General features: G+C 37.9%; 2 protein-coding genes across 10 annotated transcripts in view; one reads left to right on the forward strand and one right to left on the reverse strand.

Annotated features, from left to right (window-relative positions):
- Nucleotides 1-165: 165 nt before the first annotated feature.
- ascc2 (activating signal cointegrator 1 complex subunit 2) lies at nt 166-24,611 on the reverse strand. 3 transcript variants are annotated; one of them, XM_039772272.1, is made up of 21 exons: nt 24,542-24,611; nt 24,355-24,451; nt 23,588-23,772; nt 20,245-20,344; nt 16,835-16,993; nt 16,085-16,255; nt 15,872-16,001; nt 15,661-15,728; nt 14,306-14,419; nt 13,274-13,386; nt 11,885-11,959; nt 11,173-11,280; nt 9,254-9,325; nt 8,505-8,579; nt 7,744-7,921; nt 6,724-6,929; nt 5,416-5,532; nt 5,042-5,266; nt 4,149-4,248; nt 1,138-1,232; nt 166-882 (listed from the first exon to the last, which is right to left on the reverse strand). In XM_039772272.1, the coding sequence occupies exons 4-21, from the start codon at nt 20,329-20,331 to the stop codon at nt 711-713; spliced, it is 2,265 nt and encodes a 754-aa protein (XP_039628206.1). In that variant the 5' UTR covers nt 20,332-20,344; nt 23,588-23,772; nt 24,355-24,451; nt 24,542-24,611; the 3' UTR covers nt 166-710. The 3 variants fall into 3 exon arrangements, with proteins under 3 accessions (XP_039628206.1, XP_039628205.1, XP_039628204.1); XM_039772271.1 differs by lacking the exons at nt 23,588-23,772; nt 24,355-24,451; nt 24,542-24,611 and adding an exon at nt 20,529-20,727 and having other exon boundaries at nt 9,254-9,322; XM_039772270.1 differs by lacking the exons at nt 23,588-23,772; nt 24,355-24,451; nt 24,542-24,611 and adding an exon at nt 20,529-20,727.
- The window catches only part of mtmr3 (myotubularin related protein 3), a 54,519-nt gene continuing 48,793 nt past the window's right edge, over nt 20,821-26,546 (forward strand). For 5 of the 7 annotated variants that reach the window (XM_039772262.1, XM_039772266.1, XM_039772265.1 and 2 more), the window contains exon 1: nt 24,705-24,868. The gene's annotated coding sequence lies outside the window, so the exon portion shown is untranslated. Of the gene's footprint in view, nt 20,893-24,704; nt 24,869-26,546 lie in introns of those variants that run through there. The other 2 variants (XM_039772263.1, XM_039772269.1) reach the window with 2 other exon arrangements.

Raw genomic sequence — 26,546 nt, forward strand, 5'->3', positions numbered from 1 at the left:
GAGCTGGCAAATTGGCAGTGCGTTCAAAGCTGGGGTGCAAGAAGCAGCAGGGAAGCACATGTGAGGCCTCAACAGGAATTCATTCAAAATAAACCTCCTCCATTAAATAACTTATTTCACAGGAATCCTGGGTTACAGGTAAGAAAAACCAGTCAGAACGCACAATTGTAAAATTGAAATCTATTTTGTACAGAAATTACATTGTTGATGCTGAAAATAATTTTTAAATTTGAGCTTCTAATTACACAGAAAAGTAAAATGTCCTTCCAATGTAAACTTGGTTCCTTAGTTTCTGTCAACAGATAACCCTACAGGTTGACCACAGCAGTGCCAGGCTGCTTTTGTGACGGTGGGGTCGTTGGGTTTAAAGGGCTACAGCTAACGGTGAACGTCCTGTGTCTTCTGAAATGGGACAGAAGATGGTTGCTTACTCGCTACATTTGATGCCATGTTGGTACTGGGCCGGTTGAAAATGAAAAGTGGATTTTCAGCTTGAAACTGAGGTATATTTCCATTCATTGCATTCCTGAACTGCTTGACATGTCCTATGGTCAGTGTGCTCCCCACACTTTTTGTGTTTATCCTGGAATTTTAAATTAAGTAAACATTTTTATGAAAATAGTCCTTTTTTTTTTTTTAGTGCAGCCATGCGGTGATTATGTGCTCATCACCACATCTTTTTCCTATGCGCATTCATGTAAAAGTCCACATCACGAGGGGATCATGCCCTTGTTTCTCTTCCTATCTGCCATCGCCCTTCGGTTGTGATTGGCACGGGTTGACTTGTGGCTTTCCTTCTTGCGGCGCTCCTGCACCGTTTCTTTACTTTGACCGCGTCCTCGTGGTGCACCGGTCACATTCGCAGAACTGTCTGGTTTAAACCTGCATGGACATATAAAAACCAAAAAAATACCAATTACTTGGAGACTCGAATCTGTGGAGTAGATTTTCACAGACAGAGCTTCTCTTTAGTCATTCAGAGAACGGAGCAGTCGGCCCGGCCTAGTAGTTTGGAAGGGCGATGCTCATCCCTCTGCATTTTACAACTCGGTTATTGCTTTGGATTGTTTGGAATATGAACTATGGCTTTGCTTTTTATCTTACAAACTCATAAAAAAGTACAGAAAAATGCCTCACCCTCTTCTGTGGTACTGGGCAGCTCTTCTAGCTTCTGCCTGTTCACGGAGAACAGCAGGGTCCTGAATGAACAGATCTCGCATTGGGCCGTTATTCTGCAGAAGAAAAAATTAAATAAGGACTTTCAGTACAGCTGACAATGGAGAAACGTGAAAGCAAAAGGGATACGTTAAATTCTTAAATACTTTTTGTGAGTTAAACAAGTCTGGTAGAGGGGTTTAATCATCTTGGTGCCAAATAGTGTCAAATCTCGGAATTCCTTTGGTGGCACAGTGGTCTCATGTCAAAGTGCACACCTGGTCCTTGTCAGTCTACCTGTGACTAACTTCATTCCCTCTCACATCCTCAAACACAGCCATTTTGAGGTGTATTAAGGATTACAAATTCAGCTGCCCCTCTGTGAGCGCCTCCTGCACCAGTATGTTGAGAGCACGTTAACATACGGCATCGCTTCTCCTGCTAATCTGAACCCCTAAATGCGTGTCACACTTCACTTCTCAAAACTGTGGTTTCTTCTCGTCAGTGCATTGGTCTCACGTTGTGCTTGTTTGTTTTTTTAATGTTACTTACCCGGGGGGTCTCAAGTTCAGTCCTGCAGGTTTTTGTCCCAACCAGCTTGACAATCAGTGACTTACTTCACCTTTACATGATGTCATTTTGTAAAGAGCTGCCTTTATCTTATTTTGAATTCACAAAAAGTACAGGAGTGTAATAGTTATATTTAAATGTAACGTGCAATTTCTTTTCTATATGTCATTGTTTATGACATTGGAGTTTGCTTTCTTAATTGTACTCGACTCCTGCCAAATAATAACAACAAGCCGAGTAAACAGCCATTCAAGCAACACAGCATGCTAATGGGCATCTGTTTTACTATTAGCCTCTTGTGTGTTAGTAAATAAAAGGTGGAATAACCGTAATATAAAAATACCAGTAACGGCGCATGCACTGCAAGAACGGTAATGTGCAGTGAATACACTTGATTTATAGTTTTCATCCTCTTTCTCTGTCTCTGTTTACCATTCGTTTGCTCAGAGGTTGATGCGCTTGCCCCTTCCTGAGCTGCTCTTCTTGTCTCCACCCTAGCGGCCCGTTGCTTCTCTTCTTCCGTCGGCATCTTTTCGCATTAAAACTGATTAAATCAGTGTTTGTGTTGCAATTACCGAGTACATTTTCTTTCATTTTTCACTTAAGTCTTCAATCTGCCTCAAGAAAGACTGAAGTTTTGAAGAGGTAGGGGAATGAGAACGGCACCTGTACGCAAACGCGCCACCCTGCTGCTGAGAGTTGATTCTACAATAAAATAAAAAGAGGAATAACCTTGGAGGTCAATCATCACCCCGAAAGCGGATAGTAGACGTCACGTAGTATCTGTGTACCAAATTTCAGGTCACTGGGTCAAATGGCCTGCGAGCTACAGGTGATTTAAAATCCTGGACAGACAAACGGACAGCCACGGTAGCGTATTAAATAAGACCAGTTATGGCACACTGTACAATAACGTGCAATGAATCCACTTGACTTAAACATACAGAGAAAGAAAACTATAGGAATGCTTATCATTCGTTTGCTTCCTCCTGAGCAGTTGTTCTTTGCTCCACCCTAGGGGCCTGCTGCTTCTCTTCATTTGTCAGTATCTTTTTACGTTAAAACTGATTAAGTCAGTGTTTGTGTTGCAAATTCTTAGTATGTTTTCTTTAATTTTCCACTTAAGCTGGCACTTAAATCATTCTTGAGGCACATTGAAGATTAAAGATTTGAAGAGATAGGGGATTAGAATGGCGCCCGTACACCTTCACCTCATGGCCGCCCTGCTGGCTGCTGCCGAGAGTTGATTCTACAATAAAATAAAATAAAACGAGAAATAACCCTGGAGCTCAATCATCACCCTGAAAGCGGACAGTAGACGTCACGTAGTGTATGTGTGCCAAATTTCAAGTCAATAGTTCAAACGGTTTGCGAGCTACAGGTGATTTAAAATCCTGGACAGACAAATGGACCGTCACAGTAGTGTATTATAGAAGAAGATAAATTTTAAAAAGAAAAAAATATGTCTTATCAATCTAACTACATGTAAATTCTTGCCTTACACTAAATATTTAGTATGTCCATCTTGTAATTACTGGACTGCTATAAACTATAACTGTACACCACCAGCTAGCGTAATTAAGGTCGGAGCCCAATTACAAGCAGAAGCAGTTTGAGGTAAAAACCTGCAGCCACATGGGCACCACGGACTGAACTTAATAATAACTGACTTACCCCAATGTGTATTTTGTAGTGATGACCGAAAACAACAAATAAGAATAATCTCATGTTTTTAAGTTTGATATAGTAGAAGCAAATGGTGACCAATGCTCTATAACTGCAAACAATATCCACGGAAAAAAATCTCATTACTTTGTGTCTGTTACCCAAACATTTCTTCGCAACATGCACTTAGATACTTCTAGAAAAATGAGCACACATCATAAAGAGGAAGCACAGTTTACTTGGGATTGAGTTTTGAATTGAAGACAGAACTTTTGACCAATAAATGAGGACGAGAGCCAGATGGATATTCAACACTTGAACCCATGTGAACTGTGTTTCCTGTTTGTGATGTGTGTCTCTGGAAGTATTTATTGAACAACAAATTAGCAAAAAAAAAAGCATGTGCTTTGCATGTTGTGAACAAAAGGCTGTATAACTGGCACGTGGATTATGTGTCACAGGTAACATGAGATTTTTATTTTCCTCCATGAGCGTATTCATATCGTTTGCCACTGTATACAGCTGGTCACTATGGCCTTGTATTGCTTCAGACTTTTTTTTTTAAAACTCTATTCTGCATGAAAAAAACGAGAATAATAATTTTTCTCTGCCTTCATTACGAATTACTTGGGCTAAGTAACATAAGAAAAAATATTTTTTAGGTAAGTAAACAGTGGTAATAGATTTTTTTTTTTTTTACAACACATATGCTTCTGATTTCCTTTTTAAATTATGGAAAAAAAGCCAGCAGACAATACCTTCTCTTCTTCTTTGTAGTCGTCATCTTCATTGTCATCTCGCTCGTTCTCTAGCTCTTGTTTATTCTTGGTAGACAGGATCAAGGGAGTGGTAAAAGGTCTAGAAGGGACAGAGAAAAGTACAATATGTTTGGACAATTATTTATTATGGATCCTATTTTCTGTGTTAACATGAAACATGCTCACTGGTGTTTTCCCAACAGAATGGCAGTTTACCCTTTAAGTATAACATAAATATAACGTTGAGATCCAAAACAACTCATTTTTATATCGCCACATTAAGAAATGTAAACGTTGTTCTCCATGCTTAACGTCTCTTTGGTGGTGGCATTTGTAGCATGATTTGTCTTCAAACTGGTGCTCTGTTTCATGTTGGGAATGATGGCTGCTAAAACTGTACTGGATTTTTAAACCTACAACAACAAAGCCCATGCTGTTTGATTTCATTGACTTTATTAATCGTCAAGGGGAAAAAGTTGTCTTTTTTTTCCCTGCATGGTCTGTGGGGGTCAGAGTGCAGGGTCAGCTATTGTGCCGCACCGCAGTGCACTTTTTGCTCAAGGGCCCAGTGGAGAAGATCATCAAGCAGGCAAAGCAAGCTTGTGTAGGATGAACAGGCAAAATCTGTGTGGAGGACATCTACTAAGGAATCAAAAGAATTTTCATCTCTTTACCTGTCCACGACAAGCATGTGTTACTAGTAATTTCCCAGCCATGTTTTGAGTAGTTTCAATTTTTTAAAAAGTATAGTATAAAAATTACTTACTGCTTAACTTTTAAATTTCAATTAATGGGTGTAACAGAAACCAGTAAGCTATTCCGCAGTAATATGACAGCCACATACCAACACAATCCAACTTTTATAGAATTCTATGGATGGTCAGGCAGCTCACCTGCGACTAAGAAGCTCAGTGTCGTCATCCTGATCGTTGGCACCGACCTGGTTGGCATCATATGTGTCATCATACTCATCATCATAGTTGTCCGTGTAGAAACCATCTCTGCTGCCTTCACCGACAGGAATTTCCTCCACCACCACTTCATAAGATTTGTATCTTTCTTTCTGCTCTTTGACATGCTGCTTATCATTTACTAAGGCACGGGCACTTCCCCTTTGTCTGGGTATAAATTAAAATGCAACATTTCAATGTTAAAATGGGTACAAGAATATCAAATTAAATTTAGAAAAGAGCTATAAATATTAGATTCAATCTTTAGACATTTAACACTCCCTACATAGCCTTACAAGACAGCCACTCTCTCCCACCTTTTTCCTTTCCAGATGCAAGACGTGTCAACGTGATCCCGGTTAAACACGTCAAACTCGTCGTCATCAAAAATATTACACCTGGAGCTGAGTACTGTTGAAACTTCTTTTTTAGGCCTAAGAAAGACAAAATGAAGACTTTAAACGCCGTCTACTACATGAAATGTGCACTACGTTACAGATTATACACACACTCACTGAGCAAATCATTAGGAGCTCCACATTAATACTTGGTAGGACCCTTCTTGGTAGGATCAATTTATTTTGGCAAGAATTCCACAAGATACTTGGAAACATTCCTTTGAGAATCTGGACCATGTTGACATGACTACTGGGCACATTCATGCTGCTAGTCTTGTGTTGTACCATATCCCACAGGTGTTATTCTGGATTCAGATCCACTGGCTTTATGAACCCAGTTTGAAAAGACCTTTTTTTTGCAACATGATTCATTATCATGCTGGAAGTAGCTTTTAGAAGATGGGTGAATTGTGGCCAGGAAGGGATGCACAAGGTCAGCAATACTCAAGCAATGATGGAATAGTACTATTGGGCCCAAAGTGTGCAAAGAAAACATTTTCTACACCATTACACCATCTCCACCAGTCTGGACAGTTGACACAAGGCAGTATGGATGCATGGATTCAAATTTTGGCCCTACAATCTGTGGGCCTCAGCAGAAATCGAGATTCATCAGAATAGATTACATTCTTTCTAGTGTTCAGTTCTGATGAGCCTGTGCCCACTGCAGCCTCAGCGTTGTGTTTTTGGCTGACAGAAGTTAATCCGACGTGCTGGTGCAGCCCAGCCATCTCAAGTTTCAATGTGCCAAACATTCTAAGATGCTTTTCTGCTCCCCACAGTCGGTTCACAGATTTACCATAGCCCTCCTGTCGGCTTAAACCAATCTGGCCATCCTACTGTGACCTTTCTCATCAACAAAACTGCCGCTTACTGGATGCTATTTGTTTTTTGTGCTATTCTGAGTAAACCGTAGAAACTGTTGTGTGTGAAAATCACAGGAGATCAGCAGTTACAGAAATAATCAACCTACCCTTCTGCCACCATCCACCATGCCACAATGGAAATCACAATTTTTTTTCCACTCTGGTGTTTGATGTGAACATTAACTGAAGCTTCTGACCGGTGTTTGCATGATTTTATGCATTGCAATGCTTCCACATAATTAGCTGAAAAGATAACTGCATGGATAAGAAGGTGTACAAGGGGTCTTTATTTGCTCAGAGAGTGTACTTACGCTGTTGGTCTTTAGATGGAGTCTTTATAAGATGCAGGAAGGTTCCCTACCTCGGCAGAGTGCGGTCCAGCTTCTCCAGGTTTGGCAACAGTTTGCTTTCCAGGATGTTGTTGATGACAACCTCTGAATCAAAGGCATACTCCTCCAAGCAGGCCATGATGAACCCTTCCCCCAGATCAGGGAGCAGGTCTTGGACCTGGAATATTAACGATTCCAGTTCCCCAGAACTTACCGAGACTTGTGATGGCTTTGAAGTCTGCAACAGAAATCACAGCACAGTCAGTTCAGCAATGAAGACATGCTGCCTTCTCCTGTGTCATACGAGAGAGGCATCAGGTTTGAAACTCTGCAACCTCTTGCACTTCCAATTCTTAATAGTGCATCTCAGCAAAATGAACATATCATACCACACAAGAAAGCAACACCTGAATGCCTAGTCTGGTTTAATTTTGGGATGTTGTCTGTGACATATGCAAAACCTAAATACTCAAGGTAATTTCTTCATGGTAATAATTAATAATCCGTAGCAATTTCAGCTAGTTGGATCAAATACATTTTCCTTTGGGAACTTGACCAAGGTATCAATATGAAGGTCTATTTATTCAGGTTAGGCCTAGTGCGTTCAGTTCTTAAAATACTGTATAAGATCATGTTTTTACTTCCTTTAATAATTTTCTTCCTGCTTTGCCAAAAGCAATTTTATCCAAAGTGCTTTGCGAATTATTGATAATAAACCATTCCTAGAATAGTTTTTCTGGCTGCTCCGTTAAGGATTGACCAGGTGGTCACTGACAGTGATTAAACCTCCAGCCTTGAGCTGTGTGCTTTAGTGCATTAACTAAACACTTAGTGGCCATAATGTCAGCCCCTTCCGATTTCCCTCTCCATGTGTGCTTTGCTTTTGTGTATTTACTCTGGGCAGGTCTTCTCACCCCGGAGGACTTTTCTTAAGAAATGGAAATGAAAGATAATTCAGAACTGTTGGTGATGTTCAAGCGTGCACATAGACAGTGGGAGAAGACAGCCCTCTAGCATTTGTCTCTATGCATTTCTCAGGAAACGGCACTCACGTTTTTATTGATTTCCCTCTGAGGTTGTGCCTCTGATCCGCCCACAGCACCTTCAGCCTCAAGTTTGTGTGGCTCAGGATGAGATGTGTGGGTTGTGGGGACACCATGCTTTTTCCTGCCCAACCCTTCCCAGGCAGATTCAACACCTTGGAGGATGTACGAAGTTCTAGTGTCATCACTGAGGGTGCATTTGTTAAGGCTTAATTAAACTGAGAAGCTCTGTACCAAGCAGATTTCACATCAATTCATTTTTTAAAATTTCAAAATGCAGAACTCCAATTGCTTTACAAAAAGCAACTAACTATTTCCACCTAATTAACTATGTCATCTACTACTAAGTACCCACCAAGGAAAAATAGGAAATGAGCCCCGAATGGAATACAAGTCTATTGTATTGACTCGCCATTGGCCAGCTTATTGGGATTTGGCAGCAATGAGAAGTGAAGCAAGATGACACCTTTTATTGGCTAACTGAACAGACAACGATTTGCAAGCTTTCGAGGCGGCTAAGGCCCCTTTTTTCAGGCAAGGAGGAAAACGCAAGAAGCCCATGCTGATTGGGGCGTAGGGTGCAACACTTCAAACATTCTACTGATTAGGACTCTGAAGCTGTAAGACAGCACTGCTAACTACACGTACCTCAATAAAAATTCTTAAAGTAATGGTTTCAAATCATGATGGCTTTGTGATGTATTAGCGGAGTTCCTTTACTCTTTAAATTTTATTGCCTTTAAGGCCTAATACAGCGATGATAAGGATACAGGAACGGAGAAACTTGCTGTAATAAGCTGATATCATCTGCTACAGGAAACTGTTCATCATAGTCTGCAAGAAACCTGAAATATTCAAAGGGAAAAAAAAAAAAAAAGCACCCCATAATTAGTAAAGTAACCTTTCACACCAGAACAATCACCACAGTGCTTTTAATTTTTTTACACTTTTAAAACAAGGCAATTCTTTAATCTGGGAATTTCAGTGTTACATTTTTACAACACGTTTAACAACGTGCTGACAAAGACAAATAAAAAAAGCAGAGAATACTAGCAAAGTGAAGAGTGAGTCAGCTCAGCTAACAGCAATGAAATTACTCAAGAATTGGCCGAAAACGGAACTTGTGCACAACGTGGATCTCTGAAAGAGCTGTGACCCCCCCCAATGGACGTCTGCAATACACTGGCACCAATGCCATTGGGTACAAGCATTGAGAAACTGTCCATGAGCCAATTTAAAATGAAATGTAATAGTTAATAAAAAAAATATTACAAAATAACTACTGATTATTTTTAACAGGAAATTAATTTCCAGAAAATCCCTTCTGTTTTGTTTTTCAACATTTCCATCAAACCGTACATTGCAGACTCTCCGTGAGATCTAAACAAAGTTGTAGTTCTAAGGTGCTATTTGGCAAGTACAGCTTTTTGGGGTTCTGCTAAATTGACCAATGACGTGCTCTCTTATTAAACCACACAGCTGCTACAGACAACAGTGCAATACAGAGAGCATTAATTACCTTTTTTCCTGAATAAGTGTTGTAAAAATCTGCAGGAAATCTTCCACAAATAGATTGATATTCTCTGAGCTGCTGACAAAAAAAAAAAAAAAAGAAGTGTCAAAATTGCACAAAGCGAAGAAAAAAAAATCTTTCATTCACCCATCTGTTCAGCAGCTTACAGGTAACTGGTAGCATTGGATCCAAGACAGAAACCACTGCTAATCTGCATAAATGTGAAATATTACCCATTCAGCCAACCTTGATGCTATCATCTATCACACCACATATTAATGACTAATCTCATAATGGTGATTCTGAACCTGTCACACTAGGGTGATCGACAAACCAGTGCAAAGAATCAATGTTTGTAGAATCGTTTCTCCAGAAGGCCTGTTTTTATCCATTAGGGATAGTCTGCTCAACCTGTTGAAATTTCGGCCTGATTGTGTATCATTTAGAAGTTGTTCAATTCTGAACATTTTATTCATATTGTTACTATGTACATACATTCACTTTAACTGGTTAAGTGATTATTAAACCATAACTAAGGTGGGATTCCCAGAACATTCCAGTAGTAAGTAGGAGTTTCTATTTTGGTCCTTTTTGATGACAAAGGAAAAGATGGTGCAAAGCCTGCTGTGGTCACTGTTACCAGACATTCTTCTGTGACTTAAGCTGGCAAATCAATCTGATCAGGTGTAGTTGAAAGTTCTGGTAACAAAAAGAACAAAATCCTTCTTTGATGTCCTTATGGAAAAAACCAAACAAAGGTCAGGGTCATTTCCCAAGAAACCAACAGAACAGTGAACAGATGATCCGATGAATTTTGTGAACTGTTGGCACGTATGACAGTAGTGAACAACAAAGCTGAAACAGGAAAAAGTCTCATTGAAAAGTGCAATGATATACTGGCAAAGGATGAGGAACAGAAACAGTTTATTCTTCAAATGGTCACAAACCATCACAAGAATTTTCCAACTTCACGTTATGTTGTAGATCACCAAGTGTGGAGCACTTGTCTGCTGTTCGGTTATGACATAAAACTGCCAAATAGAGTGACTTCTTCGTGTTACTTGAATTAAAATTGTGTGTTTATTATAAATATGGTAAAACTAGTCATAAGGAGAACTTGAATCTGTTTGGATCACCCTAAAGTTGCAAACACCTTTAGAATCTTCAATTTAAAAAAAAAAAAAAAGCACACACTAGTACAATATAGGTACTTTACAAAGCATGCAAAAATGAGCCATCAGGCAACAACATGATAACTGAAATGAAAAACATTTGGGAAAAACTAAATATAAAAATTTTATCTACAGTAAAAAAAAAACAATGTTTGATACTGTAGAAACCTAAGAGTCATCAAAGAAAAGGTGTATTTTCAGTTCTTAAAGCCTTTCGAACACGCCAAGACAAAGTTCCAGGTAATTAAAGTCACAGCGTGAATTACCAGGAGTAGCATAACAAGGCTGGAACAGTGCCATCTCTGGAGTCTCACCTGCTGAGGTGAACAAATTAATGGTAACAGGCATCCCCGAAGGGGGAAGTTAGAATTCTCCAATCCATATCCGCTTTGAAGGTGATTTGATAATTGCATTGAAAGTCTAAGACTGGAAAAGTCCAGCCTGTAAAAGCATCAAAGGTAAGGAGCCACTAGATGCGAGTGGCCTGTCCTGAAACTGGAAAAGAGGCTACTAGCTTCCAGTTTAGATTAGTGAACAGCAGCAGACTGTGTCTGCAAAACTCTCCTACTAACCGCTAGTTTAATTATATTGTTTTTTATCAGTATGCTGCTGCTGGAGTATGTGAATTTCCCCTTGGGGATTAATAAAGTATCTATCTATTTAATTCACTGTTTGCTAAGGTCTTGGTGACTGTCTCTAGGTTTCTACTCAAATACTAAAATGATATTTACTTGATACCAACACTTTTCCCACCTGCTTTCCAGAATGGGCTGCAAACAGCAATAGTTGATAAGAAAATGTGCGATTTCAATCATCTTCTTTTGTGAATGGCAAAGTCTTGTCCATAAATCCTCCTGAATTCTGAATTGTAAGCAAAGAAACAGAACATAGAAGGAGTGAACATAATGTAAGTAAAGGAAATTGTTGTTTCACTATATTCTGCACTGTACTTAATATGTAAAAAAAGTTAGCCTAAAGAATGAAACAATGTCACGTTATATGTCCATCCATCCATCCATCCATTATCCAACCCGCTATATCCTAACTACAGGGTCACGTGGGTCACAGGGCGCAAGGCAGGAAACAAACCCCGGGCAAGGCGCTAGCCCACCGCAGTATATGTGCATTTTAACTCTAAATCAACAAAACACACTGGTAAACAGTCGGGTTTCCAAGACATCCAGGACCTCCAGGCATCAGACAGAAGGAACATCTATGACTGTGATACTAATTTAAAATATGCTCATACCCATACTGCTAAAACTCAAGGTAATACCAAAGATGGTATTTTAATATGAAACAGAAGGTGTGTTTAAAGTCAAACTTAACTTCTTAATGAAATTCCCTAATGTTAGGATGGCAAGCACCTAGTCACTGAGGTTGCTATTTACATACTGCTTTTTACAGTAACCTCATAAAAAAATCAGAAATATTACAAAACAAAGGTTATAACACTGCAGCTTACCTCTTATCTTCAGATGTTCTTCTCCTGATAGCTGTCTCAAGCTCAGGAACAAGTATCTCATAGAAACAAGCCAGCCTAAAACAAAGTAACAGGTATTTAAGTTTCAATTTAAAGATCCATGATTTTTTACATATAACTTTTGAAGTAGGCCTTTCATCTTGACATCTGTCTGCTGTACAATCCACTAGTATGTAATATAAGCTTTAGGATGTCCCATTTCAAGTCTTAGTACTATATTGTATCTGTACTTGAATGAAAACACAAGCGAGTCTGATAGTTTGTTGTCTTGGCTGGTGTGGTTCAAAGATAAGACCTCAGTGACTGAGAGGGGGCTTATTGTTGAGGAATGTTTGTCATGAGCTTCAGTGATCAGGACAGCAAAACAAGGGCAGCTGAACGCTTATTTTTATTTTTTCCTCAAGGATAATATGATGTTGACATAGATGTAAGAGGCAAAAACATCGTCGGTTCTAGGCAACCACTGACAAACACCTCAGGATTATTTGACAACAACTGTCAGTGTAATGCAGGATGTGGAAGTTTCTCCAAGAAAAGTCCAAACGCAGACACACATACTCTTGATGACAGCTCCAATTAGCAAATATGGACCATATAAGTGACTATAGGGAATTCTGGAGCAATGCCTCAATTTTTTAATATGTCATAAAATGTTATATCCAATCTAATCTAATATCTCATAACAATTGATATTGCACCCTTTAAATCCAGACAACTGTCAAATCTATGCCACAGTTTTCAGATCTTCCTTTCTAGGCCAATGTCCTTATTTTTTAGTTACATGGACAATTTGTTTTAGAAACAATATCTTATAAATTGCTTTTAATGTTATTATACTGTGGTGGGCTGGTGCCCTGCCTGGGGTTTGTTTCCTGCTTTGTGCCCCGTGTTGGCTGGGATTGGCTCCAGCAGACCCCCCCTTGACCCTGTACATAGGATATAGCAGGTTGGATAATGGATGGATGGATGTTGTTATAATTTGAAGTTATTATAATTATTTAAAAATGAGTGAAGGAGATAGATAAAATGTTAACACTTGTAGTATTATTTATTCTAATTACATAAAATGTATCCAACGTTTGAAGCACGATTCCTAGAGAGTGATCCAGCTCACAGGATCATTGTTGGGCGTCCGAGTGGCTGGACCAGGCCAAGGGGTCGCCCATGTAGCCCCTGGCTGTGGCAGACAGAAGGTCATTTCCGGAGGGTGAGACTGAACTGCGCGTCTGCCTGTGAGGGTTGCCATCCCGAGCTGTCTCATCATGTGGTGGGTGCGGCAACACTCTGTACCAGTGCATGCTCCCCAACTTGACTTGGAGAATATTTTTTGTCATCGTCAGTTTTCGAAAAGGATAATAAAGTTGCTCTTACCTGGTAAGAAATTTGTGATTTTGAAAAGTTTTGCAGGCTGTTGGGAAAATATCAAGGAATGAACAAAGGGTGGTACATGTATCACACAAGAATTGCACCACGTCCACAAAATCCTGAAAATAAAACACAAAGTGAAGTTAGCAGCACTGGGAGTAGACCATTAAACATTGGGTATTTTGACTTGGGGTATCAGTGCTAATTTATGGTTGCTAGCAAAAATAAAGATGCCTGAGATGTGAGAGGACAGCTGAATATGTGTAAAATCAGCACACGGTTTATAAAAGATATACTTAAACTAAATAACAAATATGTATATTCCTATCGATTTATTCTTCTACTATATTTAAGCTTTTTGACTTTGACAGTCAATGCAGACCCCTGTGCTGGTTTATAAAATGAAGAGATGCCAACTGAATGGAAACTGCATGTTGTCTAACAGCAGCGTAGTAGTAACAATTTAAACTGCAACAAGGCAATTTAAAAATGGGTTCAGACTAAACAGGAGCAATGACGAACCACCTCAGAATCCCAAATTAGGACCTGAGCGCAGCCGTGCAACCGATGACACCTCAGCAGCACACTTGAACAGTGCGAGTTTTTTTTTTTTAAAAATGGTGGCTAGCTTGCCAATCCTCCCATCAACCTCTAAATTCTTCGTGTAAGTTGGACGCCCCGATTGCATGACTGGATGCAGAGTAAAAGAGACTAAACATGGAAAACATACATTTTAAGTCGGTTATACCTGATTCAAACTGAGGTAGAGAGATTCATTTTTAACATAGAAGAACTGCGAAGAGAAAGGAGCCGGAGGAATGAAAAGGAAAAGCACCATAGAAATAATAGTTTTTCTTTAAAGCTACTTAGCAATTCTTGAAGACTTATGTAGCAAAATCTTCTGTTTTAACAATACTGACACAGAGTACAGAACAGAGTAGCTATTTTCAAAGACAGTCCAAATTAACAATTTAAAATAAAAACTCTAAACCATAGTGGAGAAAAAAAAAAAAAAGAAAGAAACATCCGTTCTCCTACCATTAAACTGATATCCATAAGAGAGGGAGCGCCCTGTACCCCAAGTTTCTGAGGCTCTCCTGTAAAGGCCCCATCCATTTGCAAGCCACATTTCTTAAGAATGTTATCTAGCACCTGTAGAGGAAAAAGTGAATTTGAGGCTGCTTAATAAAAAACAGAAGTCATCCTGGAAAACATTTATACAAGCAGTTAAAATTCAAAAGGTGAAGATTTTAAAGCTCCATCCATTCAAACTCAATTTTTCAAAATATAAAAAATAAATGTTACCCCCAAGATAACAAAACTAATTAACTGAAGATCTTTCTATACTTTTTTTTTTCTTTTTATCACCCTGATATGCAACTCTGCAATAGTTAGGTAGTATCAGACATGGTGATGAGACGGAACACAGGAAGGTAGTGGACAGTTTTGTTGACTGGTGTGAGCTGAATCAACTGCAGATCAACACCAGTTAAACTAAAGAACTGGTAGTTCATTTAAGAAGATCGCGATCTCCAGCCACTCCCCTGTCTATTAGGGGTGTGGAGGTGGAGATCGTTGAGCAGTACAAGTATCTAGGGGTGCATATGAACAATAAGCTAGATTGGTCCTGGAACTCGCTGGCCATATACAAGAAGGGTCAAAGTAGGCTGTATTTTCTACACAAGCTCAGATCTTTTAGTATCAGCAGCACTATGTTGCAGATGTTCTATAACAGCATGGCTGCCAGTGCCATTTTCTTCACTGTGGCATGCTGGGGGAGCAAGCTTGAAAGTGGCAGACATCAGGAGACTAAACAAACTAATTAAGAAGAAGAGAAACTGCACCGCTTGTAAACTGTGGCAGATCACAGAATGTTGTCCAGGCTTTGGTCTATTATTGAAAATGCTAATCAGCCACTTCATAGTGTTGTGGTTGGACAGACGAGCGTTTTCAGCAGTAGATTGACTAGCATCAAGTGCTCCACTGAACGTCACAGCCATCAGACTCTAGAACTCCTTTCCTGGTCACTCACCCACACTTTATTACCCTTTTTCTTTATTGGATATCCAGGAACATTTTTTCCAAGTACTTGAAATGTGCGTCATACTATCTGTTCTTGTACAATAAATTGTCTGCTCTTTACATGAGAATAACCTCATTTGTTCTCAGAATGTGAAATATTAAGTTAAGCTGCAACACTTTGTACTTTAGTTTGATACTTACATTTATTATACTTTATTTATATTTACATGATTACTGTATACTTGCTCTTAGTGTAACATGTCCCTTGTCTGTTGTTAAGTTGTAACATAAGTAACTTCCTTTGGGATTAATAAAGTTTTCTGATTCTGATATCTAGCTAAAATTATGCATTACTCAGTTCAGATACATACCTGAAGCACAGTAGGGATAGTTTCATCCAGATCACTATAGTAAGCTTCCTGTTGCGAAAAGATATTTTCTAAAAAGAAGAAAAAAAATTTGCATTAGACACATAATGTCTTTGAACTGGTGACATAGCATTTCACCTTTAAAAACTCCAGTTAACTGCAATGTAAACATAACTGGTTTACCAGATTTAGTCTCCTTTTGACATTGACTTACCAATCATTTTGTGTAAAAGAGGACCATTTCCTTTCCCATATAACACACACAGATCTAAGATTTTAGGGATATCAAAAAGAAAATTGTTGTATATAATTTCTCCAAATACAGCAGGAGTAATGAAATGATCCTAAAAGCAAACAAACATAGATGCAATCATTAAGTGGGATATTTTTTTCTTTACCAAACACTACTACTTCTGCTATTTTATACCTTAGACTCTTTATGAGTTGCCATTCGGAGAAATGTGAAGAAGACACTGCGATGAAGATGCTTCTGCATGTCACTAACCGCTGGCGATGTTGTCATGTCACTGTCAAAACCACGGGGTGCCAGACGAAGGTATGATTCCAGACATTTCTGTAGAGACTCGTCAAACACCACCTGCATTAAAACGAGCAGCGATAATCAAGTCTTTACCTATAAACTATTTCAGTGAAGCAATATGGTTCAGTCGTGAAAAACACATTCCCCTTTAATAGACTGATGCTATATGCAGGGCTGCTGGATAAAACACATCATCAAATCTATCATTCTGTATTATACAAAGGGATTCCATATTGTGAATGTTAAACCATGCATAGCTGTTTGCAATGCTCAGATTGATTATGCACTCCAATATCTAATTACTATTCTATTATTATTGGTAAAACAGAAACATCTACTCTGATCTATTCATCTTATGGCTGTCAACATCTTGGTCTACTTTATTACTCTTTGGAAGTACGCTTTAGTGCAGGTTTACAGCTCATGCCGTACTCCACACTAGTTAAGACAAGGCATCATTTACATGAACCGTCAATACAAAATAAACATGTTTATTTGAACAAGCAGCTCTTTCAAATGCACTGGCAAGCCATATGAATCTCTAAAAAACACATTCTGACATAGTTAATGGTTAGCAATGTTTTTTATCTAAACATACCTTATGGAAGAAGAGAAGTAAAATGTGTATCTTATTACCTGGCACCAAAATTTATCATGTGGCAGGGACAAAACCCAATCCAAATCCTCAGCAATAAACTGAGCCAGTTCCAGGTATTCTTCTACATCGGCTGGTGAGCCATCTTGTGAAGGTGGCTTATATAGCACAAAACAACGATCTTCACACCTGTTTGGGTGCTAAAAGATTGATTACCATTTAGATCGTATTTTATATATTCTGTTTAGGACAATACTATCATAAATAACTTATTGAAGCAGTAGCTGTTCATTTTTTTAAAAATGCAAATGATTCCCTGTATTGTTCCACATTTCTCAGAGGACAGATTCAGACTGTAGGCACAGATTTATAAATATAAAATATCAATGGCAATAAACATGTAAATACTGAAATTGACCTTTACAGATGCCATGAATAATTAAACACTTTTAAAATTATATGGAAATGTAATAACATTAAGAAATGTGATAAATGACAGGAAACCTTTCAGGCCATCAAGCTTGTCTGTTTAGCTAATAGTCATGCTGCCCCAATGTCTCATCCAGATATTACTTAAAGGTTGTCAATGTCTCTGCTTCGACTCCATGTCTCTTATCATTTGTTCCAGATTCCCATAACTCTTTGAATAAAGAAGGATTATCCGAGTCTGTCAGAATATGACATGTTCCGTAAGTCCTAAAATGTACAGTACTTGGTTGCACCTTGCAAAGCTTCAACTGCTGTTCAGTCTTTCGTGTAGTGTGGTGACCAGAATTAAATGCGATATTCCAGATGCCGTCTCACTTGTGCGTTATATAGTCCAAGCATAACATCCCTTGATTTATGTTCAACATTCTTTATGACACACTGATATAATGTTCATTATGATGAAATGAAACAAAAGATAATATGTGGCCGGTTACCAACCCGAGAAGAAAAAGGCTTGTAATTATAGTTTCACATAAACATTTGGGGGCCTTGGTCCTTTGAAAATCCAGGGTACAGTACCATTATAAAATATCTGGAGCTTCAAATTCCTTGGAATACAAATGATCCACAAACTGGCTTTTAACTCCAAGTTTGAATTCAATGTGCGCCTCCATTGTTACACAACAAATGAAAGATGAAATGTGTATGCGTCCTTTTGCGCTCATAAGAATTACTTAAGAACGCTTTGAAATCACTTCAGTTGGTTTTGACTAGTACATATGGTACATTGTTTGACTCATTTTCTTATCTAGTTATGTAAGACATCAAGTTTTTTGGAGTTCCCCTCATTTTTAGGCCATTTTTGACCGTATTCTGTGCAAGAAATGGCATCCTTATTATAACAAGTAAATCAATAAGTGTTCACTGCAAAAATGATCAGAAGAACTTGGAAGTAGTACATGCCACATCAACTGACCCCCTAAGGCAGGGGTTCTCAAACTCTGTCTTAGGGGCAAGGACATATTAACAGCATTATAGACCCCTCAGGCAAAGCAGCACACTGGGGCCCCAACCTACACAACCACTCAGCAAATCACAACATACATAGATTAGCATGGGATCCTTATTGTGGTTTCAGGTTTTTATTTCAAGCAGATTCATAATCATTGACAACTACTGATAACACTGATCTCATTTAATTAGCTGATATTTTTATCTTCTCCATTCAGAATTGCACTGCAGCATGATCTTTACATTTATAAGACATTTACAAATATTTCTATTTTGCTATAGATTTAAATGATTAACTCTTTTTTGTAGATTTCATTATATTTTGCCTTTGTACATTTTAATATATATATAATTTTTTAATCAAACTTAGTTTCCTAATTTCTATATTGTTCCCAAAACACGAAATCTGGGAAATAACAGTTCACTTAACTAACCCAAGAGTCCAATTAAAAACAGAAGCTGGTTGGAACAAAAACTTTGTGAACCCCTACCCTAATGAGATACAAGACATCCAAGTGACGTCTCTTCACTAAACTTTGAGAAAATAGGGAATGGTAATGAAGAGTGTCATTTTACTCTATTTTGAAGTTACTGCTCATGAATATGATCATATTTTTGATATACGATTCTTAGCTGGTGGTCCTAACCCTCTAACAGCCACTCCTACACGGTTCACAATGATAAACTTCAACCGTAAGTATGTGGGGTATTGTTTTAGACTTTTTCAATGTCAGTGATGTTATTTTTGAATTTTGATCCTTTACTAGGGATCTGGCCCTTTATGGACCTCTATCATAGGATGAAAAATAAACATTTGTTACAGTCTAGAATATTTAGACTTTAAATTAAAGCACACATTTTAGTATTTCAAAAAAACCGACACAACACTTCTAATTCTCTGTACTTCTAATGAAGCCAATCATTATACTTCTTATGAACAATATGAATTAGTGGGGCTTACCCTAATTTACACTTTATATACATTCTTATTGCTTCATTACAAAATGTCCACACTGAAACCCTTGCTGTGAGGTAAGAACACAAAGGACAAAAAAAACATGTTTATGACTCTTGTTCAGGAAAATAATAGCATTTTCTTCCATAGCTAAAAGAAACAGGCGGTACAACCATGTAGTGGTAGCACTGCTGCCTTGCAATAAGGAGACCAGGGTTTGTGTCCCAAGTCCTCCCTGTGTGAAGTTTGCAATGTTCTCCCTGTGTGTATGTGGGATTATTCCGGGTGCTCTGGTTTCCTCCCACATTCCAAAGACATACAGCTCAGGTGGATTGGCAATCCTAAATTGTTGCTATTTGGGGTTGGGGTGTGTGTTTGCCCTGCCCAGTCCAGGGTTTGTTCCTGCCTTGCACCCTAAGCCAACTGGGATCGACTCCAGCAGAACCCCACAACGAACCACCTCATGATCACAAATTAGTGCAGTGGAAAAATGACTACCTGACTGACTGAAAAAAGAGACACACTAGTCTCATAAAGCCCATGCCATTTCACAGAAATCCACTTAAGATGTTATTATATTTTAATACGGTCTACCATATGCTGGACCAAAGGGTAGAAAAGCAACGTTTTTAATCTTTAAAAAGTAGGTTTCAAATAGCTATAAACGTTATGAATGAACGCATCTCTTTTTAAATATAACTGCTGCCTAATAAAACCATTATTCACACCCCAATTTAATATGGGTAAACAAGCGTTACAAATCATCTGTATTTGTCAGAAAAGAGTAACTCTGAACTTGAACGGTGTGTCTATGACCTTATCATATTTGGTACCTTGGTCAGGGATCACACATAGGCATGACTTGGATAAACGAGTAAAATATATATACGTTAAAGAATATTTAGACACACTCAAATACTGGTAGACAGTAACGTTAGTTATGCTAATGGGAAACTTAACATGGCAGTCAGACTATAGCGGCTATAACCAGGAATATGGCATTAGCAATATACATTTTATTTAAATAAAATTTCTTGTTTATTAAGGCAAACTTACCAAAGCCGGCTGTGAAATTTCCTTTCCTGTTCGCGGATCTCTTTCTGTCACTTGAAGCTCGTCCAAAGGAACATTACTCTTCGCCATCTTCAAAAGTTTACTGCCAAACAAAGTTTAAATCAAAATGATACGGTGTGTGAAATTTAGGGCACATACATTAATTCCCGATCTGAGTGATTTTAATGCTATTAAGGGTCAAATTTCTAAATGTTCATTCCGCGTCAGCCGGCATAACGTTTAAAGTACAACACTAAAGTCCTGGCCTAACGCATGCTACTGAATATCTCATTGATTCAACAATAAACGAGACTGAATTCAGATCTGTTCTTGTGATAGGTCCTGACGCGTTTATACAGCGTTCGACACATTAGAGCAGGGGGATCCCGAAGAAGTGCTAACCCTCTTCAACGTCAATATCGAGCCTCACTCAACTTCAATTCAGAGTGCGTGGTATAAAGCCGCCGGTCGAGGTACAACCCACTCCGTGACGTCAGCGCAAAATGGCCGCTTAACCGCGCGCACCGCCACTTCCGGTCTGTCTACTAACAGCCCGGACACGCCACGCCCGTCGCGTGCCGACTGTTTGTAAACAGACACGTGACTGCCAGGACGCGCCTCCTTCCAAGTGGGATGCCGTAGCCTCCGCAGGTAATTTTTTTCTACTAATTTCAAACCGCATGTTAAGCCCGTGGGCTTTTAGTTTATGTCTTGTTCTGAAGCGGCAAAGAGAATCCTCTGATAGTGATTTATAAAACCACAAAGACTTAAATTGTTGGAATGACAAACGCTCCTAAACCTAATGACCAAAAATCTATGCGAGTTTCGCTCTTTCAAGAGCTCATTAGAATCGGTGCCGTTAACTTTTAACGTTAATTAAGTGATTGTGGTTAATATATAGGTGCGTTTTATAATTTTTCGCAATGATTTTGTAATATGTGTAATTATAGTTTTCTGTACAAAAACTTGTAAAATATTGTGAAGATGTAGTTCAATTACTTTAAAAATACAGTACACTGTCCGCGGTTTTTAAAAATGTGGTTAAAGTCATTGGAAAGCCATTCTGCTGCTTTTAAAATTTGAATGCAAGCGCTCACTTTACTTAGGACGAATGTTGATTAGGCTAATCTTTTTATCGTGTGTGGAAAATACATAGAATATATGTAAGAACAGACCAACGTTTTAAACGCTACATTTTTCAAAAATAAAGATGTACCTATCCTATGACTTATGTAGCGCAAATTCATCTCTGTGTCTCTTATATGGCGCATTTCAGTCTATCATAGTGCATATCTGTCTGTTATATAATGCCTTTAACTTTGTGTCTATTTTATAGTGCCTTTCACATCTATTTATTCATCTAGTGCCTTTTACTCTATGTATCTATCATACAGTGCCTTTCACTCTGTTATATAGTGCTTTTCACTTTATCTATTACAATGTGCCATTTATTTAATTATATATATATATATATATTAGTGCCTTTCACTATCTATTATATAGTGCCTTTCAAGTCTATCTATTTATCATATAGCACATATATTCACTGGACAAAAAAAATATTTGATTTATTTAAAACAAAGAACAGTTTTTTGCTTTTCCCTTTTAAGTAAATTCAACTTAGGAGCTCCTGTTTTTCAAGTACATTAGAAAATGTGTTTGCAAAGCATACATTTTACACTCAAATCAAGATGTTAACCTTAATATGTTTAATACTAACTCAACTAAAAACTTAAACCTTTAATATTCAACTTAAAATTCTATATCCAGCGCATCTCTCTCATTTTAAAATTGTTAAAAATGTTTCTTGGGCAAGATCCAACCTGTTAAAGCTGCAATCAAGCTCTGGCCTCATTGAACCACATGTTTTGGGCCTGCGCCAAATTAACATCATTTTGGACCAAAATCTTTAAATGCCTTTCAGACAGCTTGGATGTCCCAATCCCTCCTAATCAATTAACAGCTGTGTTTGGTGGGCCACCATCAGGGCTTAAATTGGAAAAGGACAAACAAACTGTAATGGCCTTTATTTCACTACTGGCACATAGGATTCTTCCAGCTGAGCGAGATAAGTCTATCTCTCCTATTCTAAGTCAGTGGGTAACTGATGTTATACACTATTTGAAACTGGAATAAATCTGATTCTCACTTAGAGGATCTGTACAAATCTTTTTCAAAACCTGGCAGGATCGAATCAATAACATTTTAGAACCAGCTTTTTAAATTGAGGAAGCAGGTTCTCTCCCCTGTTTTACTCCATTTATTTTTATTCATTTGTTATTTTATCTATTCATTTCTCTTTACTAGCATAAACTTTTACGCTGCTAGCCTAGCTCTCTCTCTTAGGGGTGGGGGTTGATTTGTTTCAAACTCAAGTTCTGTGTAATGAGTGTTATTTAATTTTAATAAATTCAATAAAAAAACTAGACCTTATTAATTACACATTTTCAATTGAATGAATTCAGGAGATTTAGTATAATGTTTAGACTCATTTCAGTTAATTAAGTATTGCCAACTTGGAATTGTAAGCTTTATTTACTTAATAATTTGTGTGAAAATGTTTGGTGAAAGGTTGAATATGGACTTTTAACACTGTGTGTCTCCTGTGGATCACAAAATGACTTAGACATTTGGAACAATTCATATGCTGTTGTGTAAGGTAAACATGTTTCATTTTCGTTGGCCACACTTTGTGTGCAATCTTAGAATTCTATGTTGCATTTGAAAAAACTTTTGTGATGTAGGGTATATACTGTAAAAAAAAAATATCAGCTTCCACAACCTCACAGCATTTAGAAAAAGGTGTTTACTTTAAGTGTTTAACATTTTTCCACTTGTACAAAGGTTGCAGGTATCCTTATGAATATGCTACATGTGGTTAACAAATGGAGCAGTTCTTAATGTAAATTATAATACTTGATGGAAAAACAGGACAGACATGTACATAAAAAGGGGTTTATTTTAAGTTAAATGAACTTGAATTAGATATAGAAAGTAAAAATCCCAATTAGTTATTTTTTAGTTTGGAAACATGAGCATTTATCACAATAAAAAATATAAAAAGTCATATTTCCAAGTCAAAAATGGCATTGATAGCTTTATTTAGTGTCCATACATTTTTTCAAGACACATACCAAAAAGCATAATTACACCAGTTCCAAAATATTGAAGGTGGCTTTGTGTTTAGCTGAAAGTTGAAGACTATGCCTACATGGGTACTGTCAATCCTGCAAGATGTCTGCTTGCTGAAGTAGTGCAGATGCATTGGCATGAGCATGCGGAGACGCATCATACGACAGGACTACCCTTAGATCACAACTTAAAAAATTGTAGCGGGTTAACTTACCATTGACATTACACAGAATCATTCTTGCATTCCTTCAGGTTGTGTGTTTTAAGGCTCAGTAAATTTCTGATGGGTGTTGACCGTCATATCTGAAAGCTGCCAGTCCATCTCACTGTGTGACACGGTGCTTCTCTATATACAGTAGAGGCGGTTGTTATGCATCCTGATCTGGTAAGTCACATTAGCTAAAGAAACATGATGCATATTACAAAATACTACAAAGCAACAAGATAATAAAATACAAGATAATTGAAATGAATAATACATCATAGGGAAGTTATCATACATTGAAAAGTAAACACATTCTTCCTGGCATAAAAGGAACTGAATCAGCGCTTGATAAACAAGACATCAATAAGTTAAGGGAAAATGCTTATAAAAGTAATAAACTAATGTATAATCTAGATTTTAAAAAAGGTCTGGTTCGATGTATATTTTATTATGTTATACTCACATTTAAAAAACGCTAGAAGAGGTATATATAACAAAATTAAACAACTTAAACATGTTGAATTTCAAGGCAAGAAAGTGCACTTTAAAAATGAATATGCTTTAAATAATATGTAAAAATTCTTTTAAATGCTAATCTAATTTACAACGGCATATTTATTGGACACAATCCGACTGTATTTAGGTGCTCAATTCTAAACCACAAGGTACCCGAGTTTTTATTTTTTAAGCTTACTATAGTTTATACGACAATTAACTTTAGTAAACACATTCCCAAGGTTTATTCATAGGTAGAGAACCATACTGTAGTTACAAACCTTGTGTTTTTGTTGTTTTAACTGTGACGCCAAAGTCGGACTTGTTATTGGTAGTTCTTTAAGTATAGTTCAAAATACCTTCTTTAACACCCTTTTCCTGAACCAAAGAAAATGGAAGACGATAAGGAAAATAAAGGAGACAATGGATAAGCGAGCGTATTGGCTTAGTTACTTTTCAACTTCTTACGTGTTTATCATCCAAGGAATAATGGAAATGTTGAAATTTCCAAAAAACGTATATAAATGTGGAAGGGTATTAAATTAGAGTCAACTTCCACAAATCATTTGTGGGGGCGTGCACGCGTACGTACTTGCGTATTACGTCACTGAAAAACACGGCGTGACGTTGTGCTGAGGGGTTGATACCTTGCTATGGCGTCTCTGGTCTTCCCCGGCGCGCAATGAGCGAGAGCTGTAGTGGGTTGTTGACTCTTTTTGTTGTCGTCTGCCAACTGCTAATGTGTCAAGTTAGAACGTAAAGGACCTATCCTGATCTCCTTGCAGTTGCTGACAGGTAAGCCTGTATTGGGCAGAAAGGTTTGTCTGCGGCCTCTCTTTGCCACCGGGCCCGCCCTCCATCTCGTAACAACAACAACAACAACAGTGGTGGCAGCGGCGGGCACGACAGGGGGTTAGGCTTCGGGGTAATGTGTGGCAAAAGAGCAGGAGTTTCCGCACGGCTTCAGCTAAGTCTTCGGTGATGTCACTAGGAAGCGGCTGCGAATGATGTGTGGGCAAATGTGACGTTCACAGGCGCGGGGCTAATGAAGGGCATCACGAGCGTATAATCAAATGTAGAGAACGTGTCTACGTGTAGAATGTGTGTGCAATTCAGCTCCCTCCCAAGCACAGTCTGTCCACGTTAATTCGATCCAGTGCCTTATTGCGAAGGAAATGGTGCCAGTAAAAGAGGCAGCAGTATGTGAGTTGCAATCAAAACCCCGTCTGAGCAGTGACCGTTATTAATACAGATTGTCAGCACTTGGACACAGACCAGTTAACAGTTGTGAATAATGCCAAAGGTAATCGCTGTTTTGTCAGATTGTTGCGATCCTTGTTTAAATGTGTCACGACTAGAAACTATTGTGCTTGAAATTTTGAGCGCATCTCGAGATAAAAATACTTAAAAGATTAATGTTATAAAAGTGCTCAGGCCGCGTGAAATTTGTATGCTGATACTGAGGCTGAAATTACCAGGTTTAATTTAACGGTGATGATAACCAATTTAACAAAGAACATAGGTAGAAAGTGTATTCTCAATTTAAGTTTTTCGTTCGTATTCTACCGTGCATGTTACACCTGTTGCAACTCCTTGTTGCAGTGTGCTTTTGAACATTTTGTTAACACAAATTTCGTACTCTACAAAAAATATGAATCAATTGATTTGTCCAATTACGTCATCTAGTGGCAGTCATTCATTATTTCACATGCCAGTATTCGTTGCTTATGAATACCTCAGATATTTTAACAGTATTAGGAGGCAAAAGGGGATGTACATTGCAATTGTGCTTTGAAAGAAAATTGCTGCTAGTTTTACCCAAAACGTTCACGCCACTATGGATAATATTGAATAAAGGAAAGGGATGTTTTATAATTTTCTTCTAACTGCAGTAATATGCACTCTCCTACCATGACAATATAAATGGAAGACCACAGTTTTCTTTTTCACTAATTTGAAGATAGTGAATTTCTTTCTGCAAGTATATTTAGGAATATTTCCCTATACAGTATTTAGGGAAAAAAAATAGTAAGTTATTTTCACACCATGAAATTGAAAAGAAAGTTAGAGATTCAACCTTTTTGATTGTTGGAAACGTGCCTCCAACCATCTGTTCTTTTTCTTGGGGTGGCAATTGCCTTTATCTGTTTTTTTTTTTTTTTTTTTTTTTTTTTGGACAGGTGAACAATTAAGCCAGCACTTACTTTTATCATATCAATATGCATGTGTGTATCCTGCTTGTAACAAAAGACAAACCAAGACATACAATTGTTTATTTGGCTGATGCTGAAATTAATAGATAAGCTGTTTGTGAGCCTGAGAGTAAAGTATTGCTTAGAAATACTGTTCACAAACTTGATGATTTAAAAAAAAGTAAACGTACAGTATATTCTTATTTAAAATGCAGTTGGCCAACATGGGTAAATTCAAAGAGGGAGGTATAGTAGTAATACTGCTACATTTGACTAAGGAC

Source organism: Polypterus senegalus, chromosome 12 (assembly GCF_016835505.1).
Source record: "Polypterus senegalus isolate Bchr_013 chromosome 12, ASM1683550v1, whole genome shotgun sequence".
Lineage (NCBI taxonomy): Eukaryota > Metazoa > Chordata > Cladistia > Polypteriformes > Polypteridae > Polypterus > Polypterus senegalus.

Coding starts and splice junctions, on each gene's coding strand:
- ascc2 (XM_039772270.1), bottom strand. Junction 15,729..15,871: donor TCTTTTACACAAAATGATTG/GTAAGTCAATGT, acceptor TCTTCTTTTTAG/AAAATATCTTTTCGCAACAG. Junction 5,267..5,415: donor TGCATCTGGAAAGGAAAAAG/GTGGGAGAGAGT, acceptor ATTTATACCCAG/ACAAAGGGGAAGTGCCCGTG.